The sequence below is a fragment of the Scyliorhinus canicula genome, chromosome 18, assembly GCF_902713615.1.
Source record: "Scyliorhinus canicula chromosome 18, sScyCan1.1, whole genome shotgun sequence".
In the NCBI taxonomy this organism is placed as follows: domain Eukaryota; kingdom Metazoa; phylum Chordata; class Chondrichthyes; order Carcharhiniformes; family Scyliorhinidae; genus Scyliorhinus; species Scyliorhinus canicula.
The window spans coordinates 29246381-29273959 of NC_052163.1; the positions used below are offsets into that span (position 1 = coordinate 29246381).

The 27579-nt window shown below is 45.6% G+C and overlaps 1 protein-coding gene across 3 annotated transcripts in view; it reads left to right on the forward strand.

The window, feature by feature from the left end:
- The window catches only part of lrrc45 (leucine rich repeat containing 45), a 101116-nt gene that overhangs the window by 52264 nt on the left and 21273 nt on the right, over nucleotides 1–27579 (forward strand). For 2 of the 3 annotated variants that reach the window (XM_038777157.1, XM_038777158.1), the window contains exons 13-14: nucleotides 12667–12737; nucleotides 25321–25413. In XM_038777157.1, the coding sequence (XP_038633085.1) occupies nucleotides 12667–12737; nucleotides 25321–25413 (164 nt within the window). The remainder of the gene's footprint in view (nucleotides 1–12666; nucleotides 12738–25320; nucleotides 25414–27579) is intronic. The other variant, XM_038777159.1, reaches the window with a different exon arrangement.

The following is a 27579-nucleotide window of genomic DNA, read 5'->3' on the forward strand; positions in this document are numbered from 1 at the left end:
ATAGGATGGGGAAGGAAACTGCAGGGGATGGGTACAATCGAAATGTGGAGCTTTTTCAAGGAGCAGCTACTGCGTGTCCTTGATAAGTATGTACCTGTCAGGCAGGGAGGAAGTTGTCGAGCAAGGGAACCGTGGTTTACTAAGGAAGTTGAAGCACTTGTCAAGAGGAAGAAGAAGGCTTATGTTAGGATGAGACTTGAAGGCTCAGTTACGGCACTTGAGAGTTACAAGTTAGCCAGGAAGGACCTAAAGGGAGAGTTAAGAAGAGCGAGGAGAGGACACGAAAAGTCGTTGGCGGATAGGATCAAGGAAAACCCTAAGGCTTTCTATAGGTATATGAGGAACAAAAGAATGACTAGAGTAAGATTAGGGCCAATCAAGGATAGTAGTGGAAAGTTGTGTGTGGAATCAGAGGAGATAGGGGAAGTGTTAAATGGATATTTTTCGTCAGTGTTTACACTGGAGAAAGACAATGTTGTCGAGGAGAATACTCAGGTACAGTCGACCAGGCTAGATGGGATTGAGGTTCACAAGGAGGAGGTGTTAGCAATTTTGGAAAGTGTAAAAATAGATAAGTCCCCTGAGTCAGATGGGATTTATCCTAGGATTTATTCTCTGGGAAGCCAGGGAGGACATTGCAGAGCCTTTGTCCTTGATCTTTATGTCGTCTTTGTCGACAGGAATAGTGCCTGAAGACTGGAGGATAGCAAATGTTGTCCCCTTGTTCAAGAAGGGGAGTAGAGACAACCCTGGTAATTATAGACCTGTGAGCCTTACTTCGTTTGTGGGTAAAATGTTGGAAAAGGTTATAAGAGATAGGGCTTATAATCATCTTGAAAAGAACAAGTTGATTAGCGATACTCAACATGGTTTTGTGAAGGGTAGGTCATGCCTCACAAACCTTATTGAGTTCTTTGAGAAGGTGACCAAACAGGTGGATGAGGGTAAAGCGGCTGATGTGGTGTATATGGATTTCAGTAAGGCGTTTGATAAGGTTCCCCACGGTAGGCTATTGCAGAAAATAAGGAAGTATGGGATTGAAGGTGATTTAGCGGTTTGGATCAGTAATTGGCTAGCTGAAAGAAGACAGAGGGTGGTGGTTGATGGCAAATGTTCATCCTAGAGTTCAGTTACTAGTGGTGTACCGCAAGGATCTGTTTTGGGGCCACTGCTGTTTGTCATTTTTATAAATGACCTGGAAGAGGGTGTAGAAGGATGGGTTAGTAAATTTGCAGATGACACGAAGGTCGGTGGAGTTGTGGATAGTGCTGAAGGATGTTATAGGTCACAAAGGGACATAGGTAAACTGCAGTGCTGGGCTGAGAGGTGGCAGATGGAGTTTAATGCGGAAAAGTGTGAGGTGGTTCACTTTGGAAGGAGTAACAGGAATGCAGAGTACTGGGCTAATGGCAAGATTCTTGGTAGTGTAGATGAACAGAGAGATCTCGGCATCCAGGTACATAAATCCCTGAAAGTTGCCACCCAGGTTAATAGGGCTGTTAAGAAGGCATATGGCGTGCTAGCCTTTATCAGTAGGGAGATTGAGTTTCGGAGCCACGAGGTCATGCTGCAGCTGTACAAAACTCTGGTGCGGCCGCACCTGGAGTACTGCGTGCAGTTCTGGTCACCACATTATAGGAAGGATGTGGAAGCTTTGGAAAGGGTTCAGAGGAGATTTACTAGGATGTTGCCTGGTATGGACGGAAGGTCTTACGAGGAAAGGCTCAGGGACTTGAGGTTGTTTTCGTTAGAGAGGAGAAGGCTGAGGGGTGACTTAATAGAGACATATAAGATAGTCAGAGGGTTAGATAGGGTGGACAGTGAGAGTCTTTTTCCTCGGATGGTGATGACCAACACGAGGGGACATAGCTTTAAATTGAGGGGTGATAGATATAGGTCAGAGGCAGTTTCTTTACTCAGAGAGTAGTAGGGGTGTGGAACGCCCTGCCTGCAACAGTAGTAGACTCGCCAAATTTAAGGGCATTTAAGTGGTCACTGGATAGACATATGGATGAAAATGGAATAGTGTAGGTCAGATAGGCTTCAGATGGTTTCACGGGTCGGCGCAACATCGAGGGCCGAAGGGCCCGTACTGCGCTGTAATGTTCTATGTTCTAAGAGTCCACCCCTCCTATTTCCACCATTAGCCCAGCTAGCGCCTTCGCCCCCCCCCCCCCGATAGGACCAGCGAGCGTGGCCGTGATCTGTCCAACCTTGGCTCCTGCACCAGGTTCCAGTCCCCCCCCCCCCCCACAATCAGCTCGTGTGTGTCCAAGTCAGGAATGGCTCCAAACTCCTTCCTCGCAAATCCCGCATCGTCCCAGTTGGGACCATATACACTTACCAGCGCCACTAATCTCCCGTCCAGCGCCCCGGCCACAATTACATATCTACCCGCCTGATCTGCCACTACCTTCTCCATCTGGAAGCGTACCCTTTTGCTGACCAACACTGCTACCCCTCGAGCCCTTCCATCAAATCCAGAGTGAAACACTTGGCTAACCCAACCCTTTTTAAGTCTCACCTGGTCCTTCACCCTCAAGTGAGTCTCCTGCAGCATTGCCACATTGGTTTTCAAACTTTTAAGATGCGCAAGCACCCTTGACCTCTTGACCGGACCTCTTAGCCTTCTCACGTTCCACATAACTATCCTTATTGGGGGTCTCCCACACCCACCCCCACCTTTCTTATCCACCATCAACATACCGTCGGGCCCTGCCCCATAAGCCTGACCCGCCCCTGTCCATTGTTAACATCGAACCCCTTTCCCCCCTCCCGAAAACCCCCCCTACCTTACCCCCAGAAACAACATCCCCCAGCATCCAACCCCCCCCCCCCCCCCCCCCCCCCACCTCGCTTGCCTCGTAGGCCCATTGATGCCTGCTATCCAGGCTCCAATGTCCACAGCCCTCCTCTCCTCTCACCTCCGTTCACTAGCTGGCTGACTTTAGCGGTGGCTCCCCCCCGCCAGGACATATCATCCCCTTCCACCCAGTCCCAGAGAAAAAAAAAAACAAATCCAACAATCCAACCCATACAATTCACTAACATAACATTTAACCGTCCAACACAGAGCGCCCATCAATCCACCATTAACTTAAACTCTATAACAATACAAAGAGAAGTAGATTACAATACAAATCCGTAAAAGGAAAGTTATAACATTTATACATTTTCCGGCTGTTCAAACACAGTCCACAGTCTCTCTCCCAGCTCCGCTCTTCATGTCTGTCCCAAGCCTTCTTCCTTCACGAACGCCTCCGCCGCATCCACTGTCTCAAAATAAAAGTCTTTGTCATTATACGTTATCCTCAATCTCACTGGGTACACCATACCAAACCGTACCCCCTTGTACAACGTCGCCTTCACTCGCCCAAACACCGCTCGTCTTTTTGCCAACTCCACCGTCAAATCCTGGTAGATCCGGACCGTAGTACCATCCCATAGTATCTCCAGCTTCTGCTTCGCCCAGTTTAACACTTTCTCCTTCATGCAAAACTTATGGAAGCAGATAATTACTGCCATTGGCGGCTCGTTCTCTTTGGGCTTCAGCCTTAATGATCGATGGGCTTGATCTAGCTCGTACTGGGAGGGGCTCTCACCCTCCCCCATCAGCTCCGCCAACTTCTTAGCGAAGTATTGTGTTGGCCTTGGGCCCTCTGACCCTTCGGGCAAGCCCACAATTCTCAAATTATGCGCCTTGAGCGGTTTTCCAAGTCTTCCAGCTTTGCTCGGAGACCTCTATTAATCTCCACAGCCCTCCGCAACTCATCTCCCATCGAGGTGACCTGGTCGCTGTGTCGTGACATGGCTTCCTCCACTTCTTTCATCTTCTCGCCCTGCTCTCTCACCTCGGCCAATGTCTTTGCCACTGCCACCTTCAACGGGGCAATTATCGGGGCGATTGCCTGCTCCACCAGTGACTTCAATGCGGCCGCTGTCTCCTTTTTCCAGGCCTCCATGTGCCTCGCAAACTATTTTTCCAGCTCCACCGCCATCACCTCTGTCATCTTCTCCACCGTAAATAGTGCGGCCCCGCTTTGCAGTTCGGCTTCCGCCATCCTATCACCACTTTTATTTGTCTTCTCCTTCAGCGGCGACCCCGCATTTCCTCCTTTCTTCGACGCTGCTTTTTGCATACTATAGCAGTTTATTGTTTTTCACTTTCTTTCTCTTCTCCTCTCTCTCCCTCCACCCTTCTGTCCTTCATCAATCTGAATTATTCTTTTTTTTTAAAGACAAAGGGGAGGGGGAAAAAAACTTCACCAAACTTCTTTAAATTGCTTTAAATCTTCCAGCTCTCTTCCTTTCCCCTCTGCACTCATCCAGAACTCCCCTGGGACCAGGTTCCAGCCTTCTTTCTTCCTCCTAGGTGGGAGCCATCTGTTGTAGGACACCGCACTCACATGGTGTCCTGGACTCGGGCCTCCTCGTAGCTCCGCCCCCGCTGCTCTGGCCCCGACACCGCGCTGGGCCCAGGACCTCAGCCCCCGCCGCCCCAACACCCGCGCGGGGTTCTTCACCGGTTTTTAAACTGGCCCCGCTGGCTGCTCGCGACTGTCCCAAAGGCCGACGGTAGTCGGGGGGTGCGTCGAAACTCGGGGATTTCCCCGAAATCACTGCGACTCGCGGCCACCGGCGGGAGCTCTTCGAGCTGCGGCTGCCCTCGGTAACATTCCTAATTACTGGTTTGATGTAACTTCAAATTCTCTGTGCTCTAAATTTATTTTATACTTAGAAAGTGAAGTATTCAAATACTTCCTCTTAAGATAGTGAGCTACAACAGTCACATCGTGGTCATGAAATAATTGCTATTTAATTGCACTTTAATATCTTGCAGGTTTATACACATTTTTTAAAAAATGTCTCTAATTTAATGCTGACCTGTTTAATAAATATCAGCAAATTGTGATGCTGAGTTTATTTTAAATGGAGTCTGTTGTTCTTTATAACTGGATACTGATATGACAGTTAGTTATTAATGATGATATTGCTTTTCAGAGTCGCCAGGTGTCAAATGATACCACCACAAGGTTTTACCGGATATCAATCAAAGACCAAACAACCAGTTAGTTAGTTCAAGTTCAATGATAGTTTATTTACACACAAGAATTACTTCGACATGCAACATAAAACACTACAAGCTAAATTACACCTAACACTACAACAACCTGTACTGAACTCCAGGCACCCAGCTTTATGCAGAGGAATAAGGCCTTTGTTCGGATCTTGCGTGGCTGGGTCTGGAAAAGTGACTTCGTTTCTGCTGGGCTCATCTGTCTGGTAGCGATTGTTGGTCTTGAACTTGTCTTCTGGTCGTGATGCTACACTTGGTTTCAGGAGTACGTCGGGGCCAAGAGAGACCGAGAACCTGGGCCAAGAGAGACTTGGCAGATGGCAGTGTCTCTCTTTATCGTCCAGGGGTTTCGCGCTCTTTTGGGCGGTCCTTCGCTTTGGACCCAATAATTCGGTAGGCTTCGATTACTGCCTTCGATTTTGGCCAATAAGGGGCGGGTGCCCTGATGGCGGGGTGTGTCCTGAGCGGTCATTGACATTGGCTTTTGGGCTCTCTGAGCAAAGGGAGTGGCGCCGATGAGTCTGTTTCTGTATCTGTTACCTGAGTACAGGTCTTTCGTTCTGGGGAAATGGGCCATCAGAATGCAAAGTAGCTGGGGGTTTCAATAGCGTCTAGTTATCTGAGTTGCCAATATACATAAGCTGTGAGCATCTGAGTCCTGGGTTGACCATATTTCCCATGGTCCTTTGCAGGTGGCCATATTTCTCGGGATCCTTTGTAAGTGGCCATCCCAGATGGCTACAAGTCTAAATGTGTCAATCTTGTAGGAATTCTTGATTCAAATTAATTCCCAAACTGGTGTCCCTCAATTCATGGACAAGGGAGGGGGGGGAGGGGGGGGGAGGGAGGGGGGAGGGGGGGGAGGGGGGAGGGGGGGGGAAGGGGGGGGCGGACGATGACTATGTTTGTTTATTTAATTGAAATTTATTTTGAAGTCCTTTTGTTGTTCATTGGGGTTGGGGGGGGTGGGGGATGGGATACATGCGTCAATACGGTCTGGGGGTGGTACGGTTATTATGGGTTATTTTGTTGCATTTCATTGTTTGTCGTTATGTTTTATATTTTCTGTAAAAAATTCCAATAAAAATGATATTTAAAAAAAGAAATAAATGCCTCACCCTCACGAGCCCCCCCCCCCAAACCCTCCACATCCTATACATACTCCCGGTCTCTCCCGGCTTAAACACGTGGTTTCCACACAGCGGTGACGGCACCGACATCCCCTCCATCCTAAAGTGTCTCCTCAGCTGGTTCCACACCCTGATCATAGAATGTACCAGGTAATTTGGACATTCTGTATTCTCCCTCCGTGTACTCGAACAGGCGCCAGAATGTGGCAACTAGGGGCTTTTCACATTAACTTCATTGCAGTGTTAATGTAAGCCCACTTGTGACAATAAAGATTATCTTATTATAAATTGTTCTTAAATGCAAATTACATTTCTCAAGTTCATGAGTGGAGCCGAGATTTTGTAGACACTGTTCAATCCTGCCACCCACTGACCTTGGTGTACAAGTGCAGAAATTGTTGCCAAAGATCATTCAAGATGCAAAACAAAGATCTGTATAAATGCACTATTTCACAAACCTATGTTCTCTACATTCAGATTCTCCAGTACTTTGGTATGTTCCAATTCTTTTTATTCTGGTTGTGTGGTGTAGCCATTAACTAAGAGTAAGATTAATCTAATTCTTGTACCTGTGCAACCAGGATACAAGAAGAATAGATTCAGTTAAACCTAAAAGACTTGGATATAAATGTCCGCAACAAAGATTTATTAAAATCTACCGTACATGTCAAATTACTCAACAACATAAAAGTATCAGATTTTTACAGCTTTTCCATCAGTCATTGGTGCTTCAGGTGTAAGTGGTGCTGGATTGGGTTTAAAACGAAGAAAGAGGTATAAATCTGTAGGTTTTTTGAACTATCATATTGAGGGATACAGTTCCAAAATTCATTTCTATTTCTCTAGCAGTTATTGTGCAACCTCTGGCATTATTTTAACTGCTGAGAGGTGCCTGATTGACCTGCTGTTCTTCTGGGGAAATCTTTGGGCTCGATTCAAACAAAAGGGCAAAAGGTCCCATAGCAAGTGTATTTAGCTACGTGTTTCCCAGCGCTTGCAGTGCTGAGAAACACATGCCTATCCAACATGACTTGCGTTGTATAAGGGGCCTCAACAGGGAACGCGTGGCCGAGGCTGCACATAGCCCCATTTTGAACACTGGGGAACTCCGCTGCGGAAGATCAGGGCACTATTTTAAATGCGCCCCCCCCCCCCCCCCCCCCCCCCCCCCCCCCAGGCAGGGCACCCCTGGCCCAATCACATGCGTGTGCAAAATTGCCAGCTTGACACCTTGGCAGTTCCAGACTGGCACCCAGGTGGCACTACCATGGTGCCTGGTTGGCACTGCCAGGATGCCCAGGTGATACCAGCAGTGCCAGGGCACTACCCTGCCCAAAGGGCATGCAGCTGGAGGCTTCTGATCCCCTGGGAGACACCCACGTGCTAATCACCATGTTGACCAGTGCTGAATGGCACTTGCCCAAGGTCTTCGAGGCAAAGGATATGATTCCCAAAACCTCGGGTACCTGAACATTAAAATGAGAGTAACTGTCTCCCTCTAATATGCAGATTTGCCAAAAATGGCCCCACCCACAATGGCTGGGATTTACATCGTTGAATCTCACAAAACATTACAAGCTGGGTAGATCCCGGGAGCAGGGTGTCCCGGCTTTTATCGGCCTTGCTGCGTTGCAATGAGCGGCTTTTCCAACACAGCGTGGCTATTAGATAGGTCTCCAGCTAGTATCCCAAGTAAAGATATAGCATGGTCAGATACTGAGCATCCTCTACTTTAAAGTTACCAAATTATAAACAGTGTTATGAGTTTTATAATGTTTGAGAATTGTGAACTGTGCAATATTAACTTCACATAACACCCTTTATAGCCTGCAGAGAATGCATGTCAAAGGTTATACCTAACACAATAAAACAAATTGTTTTGACATATCTGATCATAATCCAAATCCATAGCCAATGAAAAGAGGAATAAAATGGTGTTGTGGTTTAGAATGATATAATCACATATACAGCCAGCAGTCAGCTTGTCTTTAGATTCTACACTAGAGGTATGTGTTTAAAGAAGCACTTCTACTGAATATCACCCTGAAGCACCAGGAGAAAATGTGAAATAAGCAATGTGAAAGGTACCTCTGATTTAACCAGCTTGATGAGGTTGAAGTGACTGCATAACCCTTCTCACAAAGCTAAGAATAGCCCTTTCCAAACCTCCAGGCCTACAACGTTCAAACCAGATGAAACAACGAATAAAAAATAATTTTAAGCAGATCTTGAGTTAACTAAACATCTAGGTATATATTATCACGGTTTGGGAGGTACTTGTGGTTCACTGGCTTCAGTTGGATATTCCTGCGAAGTGCATCTCTCTGAATTTACTTACAGGGTTGAAGGTCTGGGTATCCATCCAATAGATACTGTAGGTAAAATCCAATGCTTATAGTTATATTGACTGTGGGTTTTGGATGTGGTGCAAGTCTATGGCTGACATGAGAAAGGTGGACATGAGTAAAAGCTGCAAGTCAGAATTAAGTTTCAACCTGTGGCTGATATCAGGCTGCCGTTTGGATGGGGAGAGAGAATGGATTCTGAGAGTCTAGAGAGCCCAAGGCCACTGACTCAAAACCCAAGCCTACCAAAGAGGCCACAGTTTCAAAGATGCTGGTAGCCTACAGAAGATGCCTAACCACTGACCTTGCATTTCAAATTTGTACTTACTTTGGTTTTAAAATGCTATTGCCAAATTAGAACTTTTAGATGAGAAAAGAGAAAGTAACCAAAAGAAAAAATTAAAATTATACAAAATTATATTTTATGCTGGATTGTCATTGCCAGCCAGCCATGGTAAAAGATTAGAACAAACATCCCGACAATTAAGAAATAATTTGGACCAGCTTTGAATTCAAAAACCCATGCACAGGTTCATCATTTGCAGAAGTCTTGTCTAGAATTTGAAAATGTGTCTAAAGTATTTTTAGACACATCAAAAACTTCTCCCAAAAGGGAATAAAGTCCTCCAGAGAGCACGTCCAGCGACGTGTCTCCCAGCGCTCGCTGTGCCAAGAAATACATGGCTTTTCAATGTGACTCTCGTTGTATAAGGGGCCTGAACGGGGAATGTCTGACCGGAGCCACGGTGCTATGTCTTTTCGTCCAACGTCATTTCGTCCAACGACACTTCGTCCACGTCTTTTGGTCCAACGTCTTTTTGTCCACCCGTCTTTTGGTCCAACGTCACTTCGTCCAATTATCCAATTACAAATAGTTTAATTTAGTTTTTCAATGTTACTGCTCAAGGATCCTCTCCACCTATTTCGCCTCTTGAGGTTGAGTTCTGCATTTGTGCTGCTTGATCTCCAGACATTATTAAGATAAGCTGCAGGATATTCACCCATGTATGCTCCAGCGTGATGAGAGCCATTGTATCTGATGGAATATTTGATCATTTCAGACCTGTAATGTCAGAACCCACTGCCAACCAGAGGTTTTAATCACTCGACGAAAATCGAGTTTAAATCTGCTTCTTTCAGAACTGCACTCATTGTCTAAATCCAATTAGACTCCCACTTATATCTGTGTCTGTCGGAATTGTAGAATATCAAATCATCTTGTCCTCTCCCGGTTATTCTCTCTCGGGTACAGTTCTGGAAATCTAACTTTTAGGGAATTTCGGGAATTTACAATTTACATCAATTTTAAGTAATTTCGGGAATTTTAAGTAATTAGTAAACTTTTAGATTTTTTAACTGCATTTTTAGATTTTTTTAACTTTTTAACTGCATTTTTCAACTTGCATTTTACTTGCATTTTATCAATTACTTGCATTTTAGCAATTAAATTCACTTGCTGTATTGTACTTGCATTTTGCTGTATTGTACTTGCATTTTATCAATTAAATGGTTTTATACGGAGTTAATTTGTAATTGGATAATTGGACGAAGTGACGTTGGACCAAAAGACGGGCGGACAAAAAGACGTTGGACCAAAAGACGTGGACGAAGTGTCGTTGGACGAAGTGACGTCGGACGAAAAGACGCGACACGCGGGGCCACACATGGCCCCGTTTTGTACAGTGGGGTCTCCGCTCACCGGAACTCCCCAGTATAGCGAGAGATTCAAGGCCCCGAAATTGATACCTGCTCCCCCCCCCACCCCATCAGCCCGAACGCACCATGGGAGTGACCCACCACTTACTGCATCCCCCCCAACACCCACAACCTGATCCGTGCATGCAAAAAATGCCACCTTGGCAATGCCAACCTGGCACCCTAGCAGTGCCATTGCCAGCTGGCAGTGCACATGAACACCTCAGCAGTGCCAGGCTGGCATCCAAGTGACACTCACTGCCACTGTGCCAGACTGCAATCAGAAGTGCCAGAGCGCTACCCTGCCCAAAGGGCATACAGCTGGGGCATCTGATCCCCTGGGAGACCCCCAAGAGTGCCATTCTGTCTGGCCCCTGTTTGTGGGGACCTGTGCTGAACAGCGCTCGCCCATGGTCTAGCGGCGAAAGGGATGAATCCCAAAACCTCGGGTACCCTGGAAATCAGCACAGTGAGGCCAGCTGCCTCACTTTAATATGCAGATTTGCCCAAAAGTGATCCTGCCCACAAAGGGCAGGATTTACATCGCAACGTATTGTGAGATCGCATTGCAACTCACAATGCATGGCGAGCCGGGTTCCCGGAAGTGGGGTCTCTCAGCTTTCAACGGCCATGCTGCGCCATGGTGAGCTGCTTTTCGGGCACAGAATCGCCATTGGACCAGGCGCAGAACCACCATTGGATCGTGCCCCTTGTCTAATGTGAAAACCGATCTACTTCTGAAATTGAACCTTCCAAGGAAGGACCAGTTAACTTGTGATTCTTCGTCCATTAAGGCTCCATCCTCACTCTGATGCTATCTATGTAACCAAGAGAATACTTTGATCTTGTTCAGTGATCCAAATTTTTCTTGGCTCCAAAAATACAAAATTGAATACTTCAATTATTTGTACAAGAAATAATGATGGACCATTTTAAAGCATTTGTCAAAACCCATAAAGAATGATTATTAGGAACATTTTCTTCTGGGTATGTTCTTGAAGAATTTACAAGAATTCAGTATTCTATTCAACTGACCAGTTTCAATATTCTAATTTCAGAGTCCATTCAGTGAGGAAATGAATATAAATTCTAATTGTCTATGATCGATGTGTTACGGGACATTTGGACTCTGCCTAGTGCAATTCAAAGTGTATATGAACCATGGAATAACCATTTTAATGAACTATTTTATATTCATTTTTACGGGATTTGGGCTTCACTGGCTAGGCCAGGATTTGTTGCCCATCCCTAATTGCCCTTGAGAAGGTGATGCTGAGCTACCTGTAGTACATGTGATGTAGGTACACCCACTGTGCTATTAGGGAGGGAGTTCCAGGAATTTGATCCAGCAACAGTGAAGGAATGGTGATATATTTCCAAGTCAGGATGTTGAGTGACTTGAGGGGGAACACCCAAGTGGTGGTGTTCCCATGTATCTGCTGCCCTTGTCCTTCTAGATGGTAATGGTCGTTGGTTTGGAAGATCCTGCCGAAGGAGCTTTGGTGAGTTCTTGCAGTGCATCTTGGAGATGCTACACACTCCTGCTCCTGTGCGTTGGTGGAGTGAAAGTTTGTGTAAGGGATGCCACTCAAGCAGGCTGCTTTGTCCTGTATCCAATTGCTTTGTTTGCTTTTCTAACTATTTACCGGTGCAGTGTTTCTTCATTTAAAATTAAATATTGTGGCTGAGTTTTGAAAGATCTAAAGATGTTCACTAAAATCTTAAAATATTGATAATTTGGCAGTGATTTCATACAGATTTGATCAATAATATGGTCAGTCAGCAGCCTTTGTAATTTGCTTGTCAGAGCAATTGTTTGTTCACTTGTAATTTTTATGGTGGTGAAGGGAATTTAAATAATTCAAACAGATGTGGCAATGCAGCTAAGCTAGTTCAAGATGAGAACTGATTGAAGTAGATTAAACATATCTTCGTGAAGGAACACATGGGGCTACCGCCACCGGAAAGTGCCCCTCTGGGATACCCACCCGCCTGACTTGCTGTTCCTGCACTGTCGCTGTGTCAAAATCCTGGAACTCCCTCCTTTAACTGCACTGTGGGTGCACCTACGCCACATGGGACTGTAGTGGTTCAAGAGGCAGTTCACCACCTCCGACTTTAGGGCAATTGGGGATGGGCAATAAATGCTGGCTCGGTCAGCAAAGCCAACATCTCATGAAAAAAAATGGCAAAAGGATTTGTAAGGGCAGTTTAACCCTAAATTCTTTGAAATCTGTCTAACCTGTTCGTGTTTTATTCAAGAGTAAATGGAATAAAAATATAATGGTTGGCAAGATTTGACATTTTTATGCACCAATTTAAACCTTGTAAAAATATGCTTATCTGTATTCACTGATGTTTTTAAAATGTCCTTCGAGCTAAGTTACTGATTGCATTTTCCTTTTCATTCAACTGACAGAACGCCTGGAAGTTGAGAAGAAGAGGTGTAAGCAATTATTGGATGATGAAGAAACGTTAAGACAGAAAGAGGTAATATGGACTTTTGTAATTGTCTGTTTAATGGTGTTTGGGAGACTGCGATACGTTGCATCAAACACTTCCATTTCAGCACTGTGCTGAATTTCTTTTCTACTGCTTGAGTTCAAATATATAATTTTCAGGTGTATTGTATAATTAAACACTGGTACAACATTAGCAATCAACAAGAAAGTTGAATGCTCGATTGGAGGAGGATAGAATTACAAGAGAAGATGAAATGTACAAGATTATGCAAAATAAGATTCAGGATACCAAGAGAAAGCGAGAAAGGAATATGGAAGCATAATGCTGGAAAATTCCTTCCATTTTGAGATGGAAAGAAGTTCTGACCCTATTGAACATGTTGAAGTTTGTGGAAGAATGAACTGTAAATGGCTAATGTAATAAATGATAACTGCTCGGAGTTATCCGGAGTTATGAGGAAGGACACAGACATTGTAATAATCAACGTCAAACTTGCTTACAAAACCAAAATACTGCAAATTATGGGAGTCTGAAATTAAAACAAAAATGCTGGAAGTGCTCAGCAGGTAAGGCAGCATCTATGGATTTTACCTGAAATGTTAACTCTATATCAGACTTGCAAAGTCTCTTCCTATACTTTAGTATTAGTGGAGCAGTACTTCTATAAAGAATAACATTTGTGAAGAAATGATGGGTGTTTTGAAGAGGTCCACCAGTACTGGGGAGTTTTGCAAGTCTGGAAACGGGCAGTTATAATGCCAACATAAAAAATGATGGCAAATCTGTAGTCAAGGGCCAATTAGCATAAATAAAAATGGAAAATGCTGGATACACTCAGCAGGTCTGGAATAGGGTCTTTTTCCAAACGGCAGGCAGTGACAAGTGGGATACCAGCTATTTACAATATATATATATATATATAATTTAGATGAGGGAATGAAATGTAATATCTCCAAATATGCATATTTGAACATGCATATTTGGTGAATTGTGAGGAGGATGCCGAGAACCTTCAATGTGCTTTGGATAAGTTGAGTGAGTGGGCAAATGAATGGCAGATGCCATTTAATTTGGATAAATGTGAGGTAGCAGAAATGGAATGGCAGATTATTATCTGAATGGCCATAAATTAGGAGAGGGTTAGCACTGGGACTGCGGCGCTGAGGACCCGGGTTTGAATCCCGGCCCTGGATCACTGTCTGTGTGGAGTTTGCACATTCTCCCCATGTCTGCGTGGGTTTCACCCCCACAACCCAAAGATGTGCTGGATAGGTGGATTGGCCATGCTAAATTGCCCCTTCATTGGAAAAGAAAAATAATTGGCTACTCTAAATTTATACTAAAATAAATAAATAAATTAGGAGAGGGAAATGTGCAACAAGACCTGGATGTCCTCATACACCAGTCACTGAAGGTAAGCATGCAGGTACAGCTGGCGGTAAAGAAGGTAAATGATTCTGAGAGGATGGACGCGAGGATTTGGGGTTGGGAAGATCAAGGTCTGGCAGAAGTAAAGGATTTGTTTCTAAAAGGTTGGTTTGCAACCTTGGAGGCGCTGGAGACGCAGTATGGGGTCGGGGGGAGGGCGTGGTCAGGTACATGCAGGTGCGGGGTTTGTAAAAAGATCAGCCCGACCTTCCAGGTAACACCTCACTCCTCGTTGTTGGAGGGAGTGTTGGTGGGGGAGGGGGGGTTGGAGGGGAGGATGGGTTCGGCGATCTATGGGAGGATATTGAAGGAGGACAGGATATCTCTGGAGGGGGTCAAAACCAAGTGGGAGGAGGTATGAGGTGCTGCGGAGGGCGAATGCCTCAACCTCATGTGCGATGCTGGGGCTGGTTCAGTTAAAAGTGGTACATAAGGCACAGCTGACAAAGTCAAGGATGAGCTGGTTGTTTAAAAGGTGGAGGACGTGTGTGAGCAGTGCGGGAGGGGCCCAGCCAATCATGTGCACATGTTCTGGTCCTGCTCGAAGTTGGAAAGTTTGGGGGGTCATTCTTTAGCACCATGTCAGCGGTCTTGCATGTGGACTTGGAACCTAATCCCCTGGAGGCCGTATTCAGGGTGTCGTACTTGCGGAGTGACAGATGGGTGTGGGGGCAGATGTGTTGGCCTTCGCCTTGCTGATTGCATGCAGACGGGTCCTGTTAGGGTGGTGGTCAGCTTCTCCACCCTCTGCCTCAGTGTGGCTGAGGGATTCAATGGAGTTCCTGTGTTTGGAATAAATGAAATTTGCCTTAAGGGGGATGGGTGAGGGGTTCCACAAGAGATGGGGTCTGTTTATATTACATTTTGGAGAGCTAGTTGTCGCTAATGGGTGGGGGCATGAGTTTATGGGGTTACTTTGGGTTATTTCAGTTGTAAATGTTGCGTTGTATGATTGTTAAAATTTGAATTAAATTATGTTTAAAAACTTAAGAAGGCAAATGGTATGCTGGCCTTCATAGCGAGAGGATTCGAGTACAGGAGCAGGGATGTCTTACTACAATTCTACAGGGCCTTGGTGAGGCCACACTTGGAATATTGAGCACAGTTTTGGTCTCCCTTATCTGAGGAAGGTGTTCTTGCTATAGAGGGAGTGCAGAGAAGGTTTACCAGACTGATTCCTGGGATGATTGGACTGATATATGAGGAGAGATTGAGTTGGTTAGGATTGTATTCGCTGGAGTTCAGAAGAATGCGGGGGATCTCATTGAAACCGATAAAATTCTAACAGGACTGACGGGATTGATGCAAGAAGAATGTTCCCAATAGGGGGGTCTCCAGAACCAGGCGTCACCGTCTGAAGGTACGTAGTAGACCAATTAGGGCTGAGATGAGGAGGAATTTCTTCACCCAGAGGGTGGTCAGCCTGTGGAATTCGCTATCACAGAAAGCAGTTGAGGGCAAAACAGTGTTTAGAAGAAGCATTTATTCATAGAAATTACAGTGCAGAAGGGGGCCATTCGGCCCATCGAGTCTGTACCGGCTCTTGGAAAGAGCACCCTACCCAAGGTCAACACTTCCACCCTATCCCCATAACCCATTAACCCCACCCAACACTAAGGACAATTTTGGACACTAAGGGCAATTTATCATGGCCAATCCACCTAACCTGCACATCTTTGGACTGTGGGAGGAAACCGGAGCACCCGGAGGAAACCCACGTAGACACGGGGAGAATGTGCAGACTCCGCACAGACAGTGATCCAAGCCGGGAATCGAACCTGGGACCCTGGATCTATGAAGCAATTGTGCTAACCACTATGCTACTGTGCTGCCCGAAATTTAGATTTAGATCTAGCATTTGGGGCGAAGGGGATCAGAGGATATGGGGGGTAAGGCAGGATCAGTCTTTGAGTTGCATGATCAGCCATGATCAGAATGAATGGCGGAGCAGGCTCAAAGGGCCGAATGGCTTCCTCCTGTCCTATTTCCTATTTTTTATGTTCCTATGTAAATACCAAATGACATGAAGGGATAAAGGAAGAGTGTGGGAAAAAGACATTGAAGTGGGCGATCATCCATGATCGTATTGAATGACTGATCAGGTTCGTCAGGCTGAATGGCCCTGCTCCCTTTGCTCCGAAGGGTGAAGGAGTGCAGGGCAGGTAAGTAGGGGCCTCTGGGACGTTGCAGGGGTAATGCGTGGGGGTCCTGGAAGGGAGAGGGTGCTGTAAAGGGGCTTGGGAGGGACCTGAAGAGGGGGGCACTCGAGACCCCATTGGGGATGGGTAGTGCCCATATATGGGGGCGGTGGGTGACAGTGCCCATGGGTGGTGTAGGAGGAAGGGGGTGTGGGGGGGGGGGGTGGGGGGGGACCTACAAACTCACTTCGAGATTGGGGGCACCCTTTCAAAATGGCTGACCGATCGCTGAGTTCAGCTCCCCAGTGCTAATATAAATTCGAAGTGTGGGCTAAACCAGTGAGAAACTCCCAGGGCCAAAAAAAATTGACTTAAGAGTCATTGAATAGTGGTGGGAAACTCCGTGAAAAACTCGCCACAAATTAACTTAGAAATCGCGAATGGGGAAATGGCAAACATGTTGAATAATTAATTTGCCTCAGTATTTACAGTTGAAAAGGAGGATCACTTGCCTGAAGTCCCGAAAAAATTAATATTCGATAGAGGACAGGGAATTAATACAATTAACGCAAGTACAGCATCAGTAACTAGGAAATTAATGGAAAGAAAGAATGCCAAATTCTCAGGACCTTGCGGTTTCCATCCGAGGGTGTTTCAGGAAGTAGGGAAGCACCTTATGTATGTCCCAACTATAATCTTCCAGTGTTCCCTAGATTCAGGAGTAGTCATTGAATCATAGAGTATACAGTGCAGAAGGAGGTCAATTGACCCATTGAGTCTGCACCGGCCCTTGGAAAGTGCCCCCTAGTTAAGCCCACACCTCCACCCTGTCCCCATAACCCAACCTAACCTTTTGGACACTAAAGGAGCAATTTAGCATGGCCAGTCCACCTAATCTGCACATCTTTGGACATGGGAAGAAACCGGAGCACCCGGAGGAAACCCATGCATACAGGGGGAGGAAGTCCAAACTCCCATCTGAGGCTGGAATTGAACTCTGGAGCAGGGTTCTCCCCTACCCGGCGGGGCGGGGGTGGCGTCAACCACTCTGGCATCGGGCCGTCCCAAAGGTGCGGAATCCTCTGCACCTTCAGGGGCTAGACCCACCCCGGAGTGGTTTGCGCCCCACCGGCCGGCGGAAAAGCGGCTTGGTGCCACGCCAACCGGCGCCGAAGGGCTTCCACCGGCCGGAGCTAGTTGGCGCATGCACGGGAGCGCCAGCGCGTGCTGGTGTCATCCTCGCGCATGCGCAGAGGGCTTCGTTTCCGCACCAGGAATGGCGGACCGGTACAGCCTCCAGTGCGGAAGGATAGAGTGCCTCCATGGCACAGGCCCGCCCGCGGATTGGTGGGCCCCGATCGCAGGCCAGGCCACCATTGGGGCACCTGCCGGGGCCAGATCCCCCCCCCTCCCAAGAAACCCGGAGGCCGCCCGCGCCACCAGGTCCCGCCGGTAAGGGACCTACTCAAATTTACGTCAGTGGAACTGGCAAATGGCAGGTGGGACTTCGACCCATCGCGGGCCGGAGAATTCGGTCAGCCCCGGGCCCTATTGAGTCGCGCCGGACCCCACCATTTTCCGAGACGGGCGGCGCGACTCACGCCGGGACGATCTTTGGGGGCCCGGAGAATTTGGCGGGCGGCGGGGGCAGGATTCACGCCAACCCCCGGCAATTCTCTGACCCGGCGGGAGGCCGGAGAATCCCGTCCCTGGTCCTGGAGCTGTGAGGCAACACTGCTAACCACTGTGCCGCCCATATTGGATTAGAAAATTGCAAGTCACCACTTTTTAAGAAGGGTGAAAGGGGAAAACCAGGGAATCATATTTGTGGTGGGGAAATTACTGGAATCTAGAATCAAGGATGGGGTAACTGAACATCTTAAATTTTTGGCCGATCAGGGACAGCCTGCATGGATTCATGAAGGGAAGGTCATGCCTGACTAATTTTGATGAATTTTTTGAAGAGGTGACTAAGGTAGTGGACAGGGCAATGTCTAAGGATCTTATTTATATGGACTTCCAGAAGGCATTTGATAAAGTCCCACACAAGAGACTGTTAACTAAAGTGAAGCCCACGAAGTTGAGGACAACTTATTGACAGGGTTCGAAAATTGGTTGAGTGGCAAGCAGCAGAGAGTGGGGATACTGGGTAATTACTCTTTTTTTTAGTTTAGTGTACCCAATTATTTTTTTCCAACTAAGGGACAATTTAGCGTGGCGATGCAGACACTGGGAGAATGTGCAAACTCCACATGGTCAGTGACCCGGGGCCGGGATAGAACCCAGTTCCTCAGTGCCATGAGGCAGCAGTGCTAACCACGCACCACCATGCCCCCCCCATGGGTAATTACTTTTAATTGGCAGGAGATGACTAGTGGTATACTTCAGGGATCTGTGTTGGGGCCTCAATTATTCACACTATTCATTAATGACTTTGATGATTATAGAGAGCCATATATCCAAATTTGCAGATGCGACAAGGTTAGGTGGCATTGTAGAAAACCTAGATGTTCGCAGAAAATTGCAAGGAAATATTGACAGACTAGGTGAATTTACAATATTATGGCAGGTAGAATTTAATGTAAGCAATTGCGAGGTGACCCATTTTGGACCAAAAATGGATAGAGTACTTTCTAAATGGAAAGCAACTAGGTACAGTGGATGTCCAAAGAGACTTGAGGGTTCAGGTGCATCGGTCCTTAAAATGCTAGGAACAAGTGCAAAAAATAATCAAAAAGGCTAATGGAATTCTAGTCTTTATACCTAGAGGACTGGAATATAAAGACACAGGGATTATGCTGCAGCTATACAAAATCCTGGTTATACCCTGCTTGTAGTACTGTGAGCAGTCTGGGCATCACACTTTAGGAAGGATATTTTAATCTTGGAGAGAGTGCTACATCGGTTAACAGAAATGATACCTGGATTACGAAGAACGATTACTCAAATTAGACCTGTTTTCATTAGCATTTAAAAGGTTAGGGGATGATCTGATTGAAGTATTCAAGATATTAACAGGAAAGGACAGGCTAAATAAAGATAAGCTATTTCCATTGGTTAGAGATTCTAAAACTAGAGGGCATATTCTACAAATTAGGGCTGGACCATTCAGGAGAGATGTTATGAAGAACTTCTTCACTCAAAGGGTGGTTGAGGTTTGGAACTCTCTCACACAGTTGAAACTAGATCAGTTGTTATTTCAAATCTGAATAGATAGATTTTTGTTAAGCAATTATGTTAAGGGATATGGTCCAAAGGCAGGTATATGGAGTGAGGTCACAGATCAACCATGATCTCATTGAATGGCGGGATAGGCTCGAGGGGCTGAAGGCCTACTCATGTTCCTATAACCAGAGCATCCAGAGGAAACCCACGCAGACATGGAAGAATATGCAAACTCCACACTGGTCACCCGAGGCTGGCATTGTATCCAGGTCCCTGGCGCTGTGAGGCAGCGATGCTAACCACTGTGCCACCTTGCCATCCTGATGGGAACTTATGGGAATTTTTCACAGTATTATGTTCAGATTATTCTCTTTATTTTACGGTGAATATCTTTAGGGGAAGAATGTGAACCTGATAACAGCAATATTACAGTTAAATAAAATACAACAATATTTAAAATTTTGAATTTTACTTTTAAATCTGAATCTTAATAGGGGCTCTGAGGACCCAAGTTCAATTCCCACCAGGGCAGATGGTGGAATTTGAATTCAATAAAAGAAATCTGGAATTAAAAGTCTAATGACAATAATGAAATTATTGTCAATTGTCGTAAAAACTCATCGGTTCACTAATATCCTTTAGGGACAGAGATCTGCCATCCCTACCTGGTCTGGCTTACATGTCACTCCAGACCCGCAGCAATATATGTGGTTGACTCTTAAATGGTGTCCGGGATGGGCAATAAATGCTGGCCCAGCCAGCAATGCCCACATCTCATGAACAAATAAAAAAAACATAGGTATTAGGAGTAGAGGTAGGTAATTCAGCCATTTGAGCCTGCTCCACCATTCAATTAGACCATGGCTGATTTCTTCCTAGTCTTGGATCCACCTCCCTGCCTGTTCCACATATCCCTTTAACCAGTTTTTGTTTATCAGAAATATATCTCTCCTTGAAACCATTTAATGATTCAGACTAAACCACTCTGGGGCAACGAGTTCCACACATTCACCACCCTCTTCGAGAAGTAGCTCCTCCTCATTTCAGTTTTAAATCTACCACCTTTTAACCTATATCCGTGACCTCTCATTCTGGATTTCCCCACAAGGGGGAACATTTGGTCTAGGTTTACTTTATTAATCCCTCTTAGTATTTAATGTACCTCGTTCAGGTCCCCTCTCATTCTTCTATACTCCAGCGGTATAAGCCCAAACTGTTCAATCTGTCCTCATAAATCCACCCTTTCATCCCCAGAATCAATCTGGTGAATTTCCACTGAACTGCCGCCAATGCCACCACATCTGTCCCCAAATAAGGAGACCAAATCTGGACACATTACTCCAGAAGTGGTCTCACCAATACCATATACAACTGCAACAACACTTCTCTACTTATATACTCAAGTACTTTTGCAATAAACACTAAAATTCCATTTGCCTTTTTTCATAGCTCATAGAATTTACAGTGCAGAAGGAGGCCATTTGGCCCATCGAGTCTGCACCGGCTCTTGGAAAGAGCACCCTACCCAAGGTCAATACCTCCACCCTATCCCCATAACCCATTAACCCCACCCAACACTAAGGGCAATTTTGGACACTACGGGCAATTTATCATGGCCAATCCACCTAACCTACACATCTTTGGACTGTGGGAGGAAACTGGAGCACCCGGAGGAAACCCACGCACACACGGGGAGGATGTGTAGACTCCGCACAGGCAGTGACCCAAGCCGGAATCGAACCTGGGACCCTGGAGCTGTGAAGCAATTGTGCTATCCACAATGCTACCCCACGGTTTTATTACATGCTGTACCTGCATAACGACTTTCTGCAATTCATGAACAAAGACAGATGTCATGGACAACAATTGCCTGTCATAACAACAGCAAGATATAAATAAATAGTTAAAAGCAAATTACTGAGGATGTTGGAATCTGAAACAAAAACAGAAAATACTGGACAATCTCAGCAGGTTTGACAGCATCTGTGGAGAGAAAAGGGAGCGAACGGTTTTGTGGCTGGATGACTCCTTGTCAAATCCAGACTTAGAAGTTAGCTCCCTTCTCTCTCCACAGATGCTGTCAGACCTGCTGAGATTGTCCAGTATTTTCTGTTTTTTTCTAAATAAGTAATGTTGCTCTGTCCAGATTTGCCTCTCCCATCATGTCATAGGATCATTGAATTTTACAACAAAGTGATAGAATCATAGCGATTGACTCGGGTGGCATTCTTTATGGGATAGAAACAGACTATCCCCACCTCCCCAGCCTGATATCTACATACGGTGCACAGCATGACTGAGGTGCCAGCAGTAATGGGGGGAGGGATGTGTTGCTGGGGGAGGAGGAGAAATTAGAGACAATAGGGTGTCTGCCTTCAGTTGAAAGTAATATATGCTTTTTAAGAAATTGTTTTTTTTTCACATTATGTGGGCATCACTAGTAAAGTCAGTATTTGTTGCTGATCCCTAATTGCTCTTGAAAAGGTGATGTTGAGCTGGCTTCTTGATCAAGTGCACAGACACTCAAAGTGCTATTAGCAAGGGAGTTCCAGGATTTTGATCTAACAACGGTGAAGGAATGGTGTCATAGTTCCCAGTCAGGATGGTGCGTGATTTGGAGGGGAATTTACAGATAGTGGTATTCCCATGTGTCTGCTGTTCTTGTCCTTCTAGGTGGTAAAGTTAGCCGCTTATGAAGGTGTGTCAATGGGACTTCGGTGAGTTGCTACAGTGCATCCTGCATATGGTACATACTCGTGCCACTGTGTGTTGGTGTGAGATGAGTAAACATTTACGGAGGTGCAACCTGTACCGATCAAGCGGGCTGCTTTGTCTGGGGTAGTGTTGAACCTCTTGAGTGTTGTTGGCCCAAAACCTAAAGGTGAGTGCAGAGTGCTTCATCACATTCCTGACTTGTGCTTTTGTTTTTGGTGGAAAGGCTTTGGGGAGTCAGTTACTTGCCTTGGAATTCCTGATATCTGACTTGCTTTTGTAACCACAGTATTTATAGTAATCCCCATGACATTGATGGTAGGCATTCAGCAACAGTACTACCATTGTATTAGATTGAGAGATGGCTAGGTTCTCTGTTGTTGGAGATAGTCATTGCTAGGCACTTGTGTGGCACAAATGTTGCTTGCCACTTATCAGCTCAAGCATGACCGGGCCTACATGGTTGGGCCTAGGACACTAACCTGAGGAACTCCTGCAGTGATATCAAAGGAATAAGTTGATTGGCCTCCAACGACCACAACCATCTTCTTTTGCGTTAGATTTGACTCAAACCAATTCCCGTTGACTCTGGATTTGCTAGAGTTCCTTGATGCTACACCTGATCATGTGCTGCCTTGATGTAAAGGACAGTGGCTCTTGCCTCACCTCTGGAATTCAGGTCTTTTGTCTATGTTTGGACCAAGGATGTAATATGATCAGGCAACGAATGGCCCTGGCAGCACCCAAACTGAGCCTCAGTAAGCAGGTTATTGCTGAATAAGTGCTACCTGATAGTACTGCCAATGATGCTTCCATCACTTTGCTGTTGATTAACAGTAGGTTGTTACAGCAGTAATTGGCCAGGTTGGATTTCGCCTTTCTTTTGCGGAAGGACATCTAGACAATTTTCCCCATGGTCGGGTAGAAGCCAGTAATACAACTGTAATGGGGCACGGCTAGTTCTTGAGCTTGAGTCTATTGGCGGATTGTTGACAGGGCCCATAGCTTTTGCAGTATCCAGGATCTATGGCCGTTTCTTGATATAATGTGGTGAATCGAATTGGCTGAAGAATGGCATCTCTAATATTGGGGACCTCAAAAGGTGGCTGAGATGGATCATCTACTTGGCACTTGAAAATGAAAAATGAAAATAAAAATCGCTTATTGTCACAAGTAGGCTTCAATGAAGTTACTGTGAAAAGTCCCTGGTGGCCACATTCCAGCGCCTGTTCTGGGAGGCTGGTACGGGAATTGAACCCGCGCTGTTGGCCTGCCTTGGTCTGCTTTAAAAGCCAGCAATTTAGCCCAGTGAGCTAAACCAGCCCCTCTTCTAGCTGAAGGTGGTTACAAATGCTTCCAACCTTGTCTTTTCACTGGGGTTCTGGACTCCCTCATCATTGAGAACAGGGAAATTTGCAGAGCCTCTCCTCCAGTTAATTGATTAATTGTCAACCGTCATTCACAACTAGATTCGGCAGGATTGCAGAGCTTTGATTTGATCCGTTGGTTGTGAAATTGCTAGCTTTGTCTGTTGCTTGCTGCTTTCACTGTTGGGAATGCAAGTAGCCCTGTGTTGTAGCTTCATTTGACACCTCATTTTTTTAGTATGCCTCATTGTTCTTGGTATCAGTCCCTGTACTCCTCTTTGAACCCTTGGCTTGATGGGATTTGCAGAATGATGGATGTGACCGACCATGAGGTTACAGATTTTGGTTGATTCTTCTCTTGATGGTTCACAGTTCCTCAGGGATGTCCTGTTCTTAATGGATGGATCTATTCTGAATCAATCATTTACCTTGGTGGTAGTGCCACAAAACACTGCACAATGGAGGATATGTTTAGTGTGAGGGTGAAGTACAACGGTGAGACTTGGTCTTCACAAAGGCTCCTACCAATAGGAAAGGTCCATCTGGTTTTAATCCTTTTACATTTTTTTTGTGGGGTTTGGTACAACCGACTCATTTGCTGGATCATCTGAGGGCTGCTAAGATTAGTTGAATGTAATTTCCACCATCTGCCATGGTAAGATTTGAACCAGTATCCCATGAATCTGGGTCTCTGGTCTACTAGTCCAGTGACATTATCACCGCGCAACCATCTTCCCACATTAAAGGAATTCTAACTCGTGTTACAGTGAAAAGTGAAATAATTATCCCAAAGTGCCGGTTGTTTTTCCTCTTGGTGCAGAGATGAAAATAAATTATATTTTGTTGGTGTAGAGATTCAATATAGATTCCAGCAGGTGGCAGCAGATTGCAGGGTGGTTTTGTTATGAATGCAAGATTCACAGAGATGCTCCACTATGTAAATATGTACCATTGTGAAAAATCTTAATACTAACCATGAGACAGGCTAAGAACAACAATCTTCCTTTTGGGGTTGGGGAGGGGGGGGGGATAGGGAATGAAATGAGAAACGTCAGTAAGATGGTGAAGTAAATCTTAGCGCTCAGAAATCCTGAAAGTTGCTCAAATTTCATGGCAGCTGCCTCTTAAACTTTGAGTTTTCAGTGATTTTTTTAATAAAGGTTAAGCATATAGTATGCTTAGAATTGATTTGAAATATAGTCTACGCTTTAGCTTTGACTGTATTATAAACAAAACAATTATTTAACTTTGGACAGTTTGATTATTTTTATAACCAACGTAACTGCTCCAGTCGGAAACATCAGTTGTCCAGAATGTTTTTGAGAGGACCTTCAACATCATCGGCATCATTTTAATGCAGCACTTTGGGAATACATACATAGAAGTAGCAGTATTTGGATCATTAAAATGATTTCTACTGCTGCTTTATAATGTTCTGTCACTGTTTAATGTGTCAGGTGAATATTTATAGCAGCATTATTTTCCAAGTCATGCAATTGTGTTTAGACATTCGAGGATCATTCCATAATTCAGAAAATTCCAAAATCCGGAAATTATTTGGTGCCAAGCTGGGGAGGTTTATTTGGTGCCCAACTGGGGAGATTATGTGTATTGGAAAGACAAATGTTATTTACTCATTTACACAGAAGTGAGAAATACAATCTCAATGTTCAGACTCTAAATGTTTGATTATGAAAGTTGTAAACCTGCTGTCTGAGGATATTTGGAATATAGGATTTCTGATCAGACAGCATTCCACGTTATATTTTTTGGTTCTGCGTCTTTTCCTCACCTGATCAGATGGATCAAATGAATGCGCACCAGCAGGAGACCGAAAGGTCGTTCCACGACAGAATTCTGAAACTTGAAAATATTCGAATTCAACTGGAAACGGTGAGTGAACAACAATTACAGGGTAAGCCATTCAGATGCTAGATTTTTAAAATTCATTACAACATTGACTGCAGCTCAAAAGTATTTCAGTGCCAGCTGCTATATATAAATGCAAATCTGCCTATCTTATGTTTATTCCTGCCCCAAAATTTACAATGATGTAGTCAAATTGTCTAATTTGATTCACCCAATTGAACAAGTAAACATGCATTACCAACTTGTGAACCTAATAACCATCATGATTGAAATGAGAGTGCAAATCTCAACCCAGTTTCCAAAGGATATGTTTACAGTACAAAACTGCCATTAAATGGCAAGTAATGGTAAATATTTGGATTAATACTTAAAAATGTAAGCACAGCACTGACACGAAGGTCCTGGTGAAGGCCCTGGCAAGGCAGCTGGAGAGCCGCGTGCCAGAGGTAGTCGCAGAAGATTAGATAGGCTTTGTCAAGGGCAGGCAGCTAACAGTGAACATCAGGCACCTGCCGAATGTGATCACGACCTCATCAGGGAAGAGAACGCCACAAGTGATCATCTCCCTGGACGCAGAAAAGGCCTTCTACAGAGTTGAATGGAAGTATCTCATTGAGGTACTGAAGCAGTTTGGGCCAAACACATGAGTGGAGCTGTTTTACAGTGCTCCCATGGCGAGCCTATGGACAAACAACCCCAGCTCAGGATACATCCGGTTGCACAAAGGCATGAGGCAGGGATTCCCATTGTCCCTGCTGTTGTTTGCTGTGGCAGTTGAGCCACAGGCGATCGCACTGAGAGCAGTGAAAGTGTGAAGAGGTATCCAAAGGGGAGATAGAGAGCATAGGTTCTCACTCTATACAGATGATCTGCTCCTCTACAAATCGACCCCGCCCCCACCCCACCGGCCTGCATAGAAGGAATAATGAATAATGAAGGAGTTTGGAGCCTTCTCGCATACAAGCTTAACCTGAATAAAGGCAAAGTCTTTCCTGTGAACCCGCAAAGGAAAGGAGCAGAGCTGGGGGGACTGCCATTCAAATTGCCCAGACCAAATTCTGCTACCTGCGGATCCAAATAGCCCATGACTGGATAGGATCCAGAAGTGGCACCTGACATGTCTGGAGAAGGAAGTTGAAAGAGACCTTCAAAGGTGAGGCTCGCTTCCACTCTCATTTACAGGTACATAGAACATACAGTGCAGAAGGAGGCCATTTGGCCTATCGAGTCTGCACCGACCCACTTAAGCCCTGACGTCCACCCTATCCCCTTAACTCAATAACCCCTCCTAAACTTTTTGGACACTTAACGCGCAATTTAGCATGGCCAGTCCACCTAACCTGCACATCTTTGGACTGTGGGAGAAAACCGGAGCACCCGGAGGAAACCCACGCAGACACAGGGAGAACATGCAGACTCCACACAGATAGTGACCCCAGCAGGGAATCGAACCTGGGACCCTGGCGCTGTGAAGCCACAGTGCTATCCACTCTTGCTACCGTGCTGCCTAGGTAGAAGGTAGACGATCAAGATGAACGTGCTGCCCAGGTTCCTCTTCCTGGTGAGATCCCTCCCGATCTACATCCCCAAGACTTTTCCAACACGGTTGATAAGTTAATCACGATGTTTGTTTGGTGAAGAAAGTGGGAAGAGAAAGAACCTGAAGATTAGCCTGGCCCTCCCGAACCTCCAGTTCTACCACTGGGCGGCCACTGCAAAGAGAGCACATAGATAGGTCAAGGAATCGGGAGCAGAGTGGATGAGGATGGAGGAACATTTCTGAGTAGGGACATCCCTCTGAGCGCCCCCCCCCCCCCCCCCCCCAAGATGCTCAAAACTCAAAGGTGGAGACAGGACAAGGGGACACTGACGGTTAGGGAGATGTACAAGGATGGTAGAGTAGTAACCCTGGGGGAACTCACGGAGACGTTTCAGCTCCCAAGAGGGAAAGGCCTGAGGTACCTACAGGTTAAAAACTTGCTTCACAAATAAACAATGACCTACACCCGTATACCAGGTGATCGAAGCACTGCACAGGAAAAACATCACCTCCACATGCACAGGGCTGAGCCTAACACAACTAAAGGGTGGGATACCGGGCACACCTTTTATTTTTTTCATTCGCTGAATGTGAGCCTCGCTGGCTGAGGGCATTTAAGAGTCAACCACATTGTTGTGGATCTGGAGTCA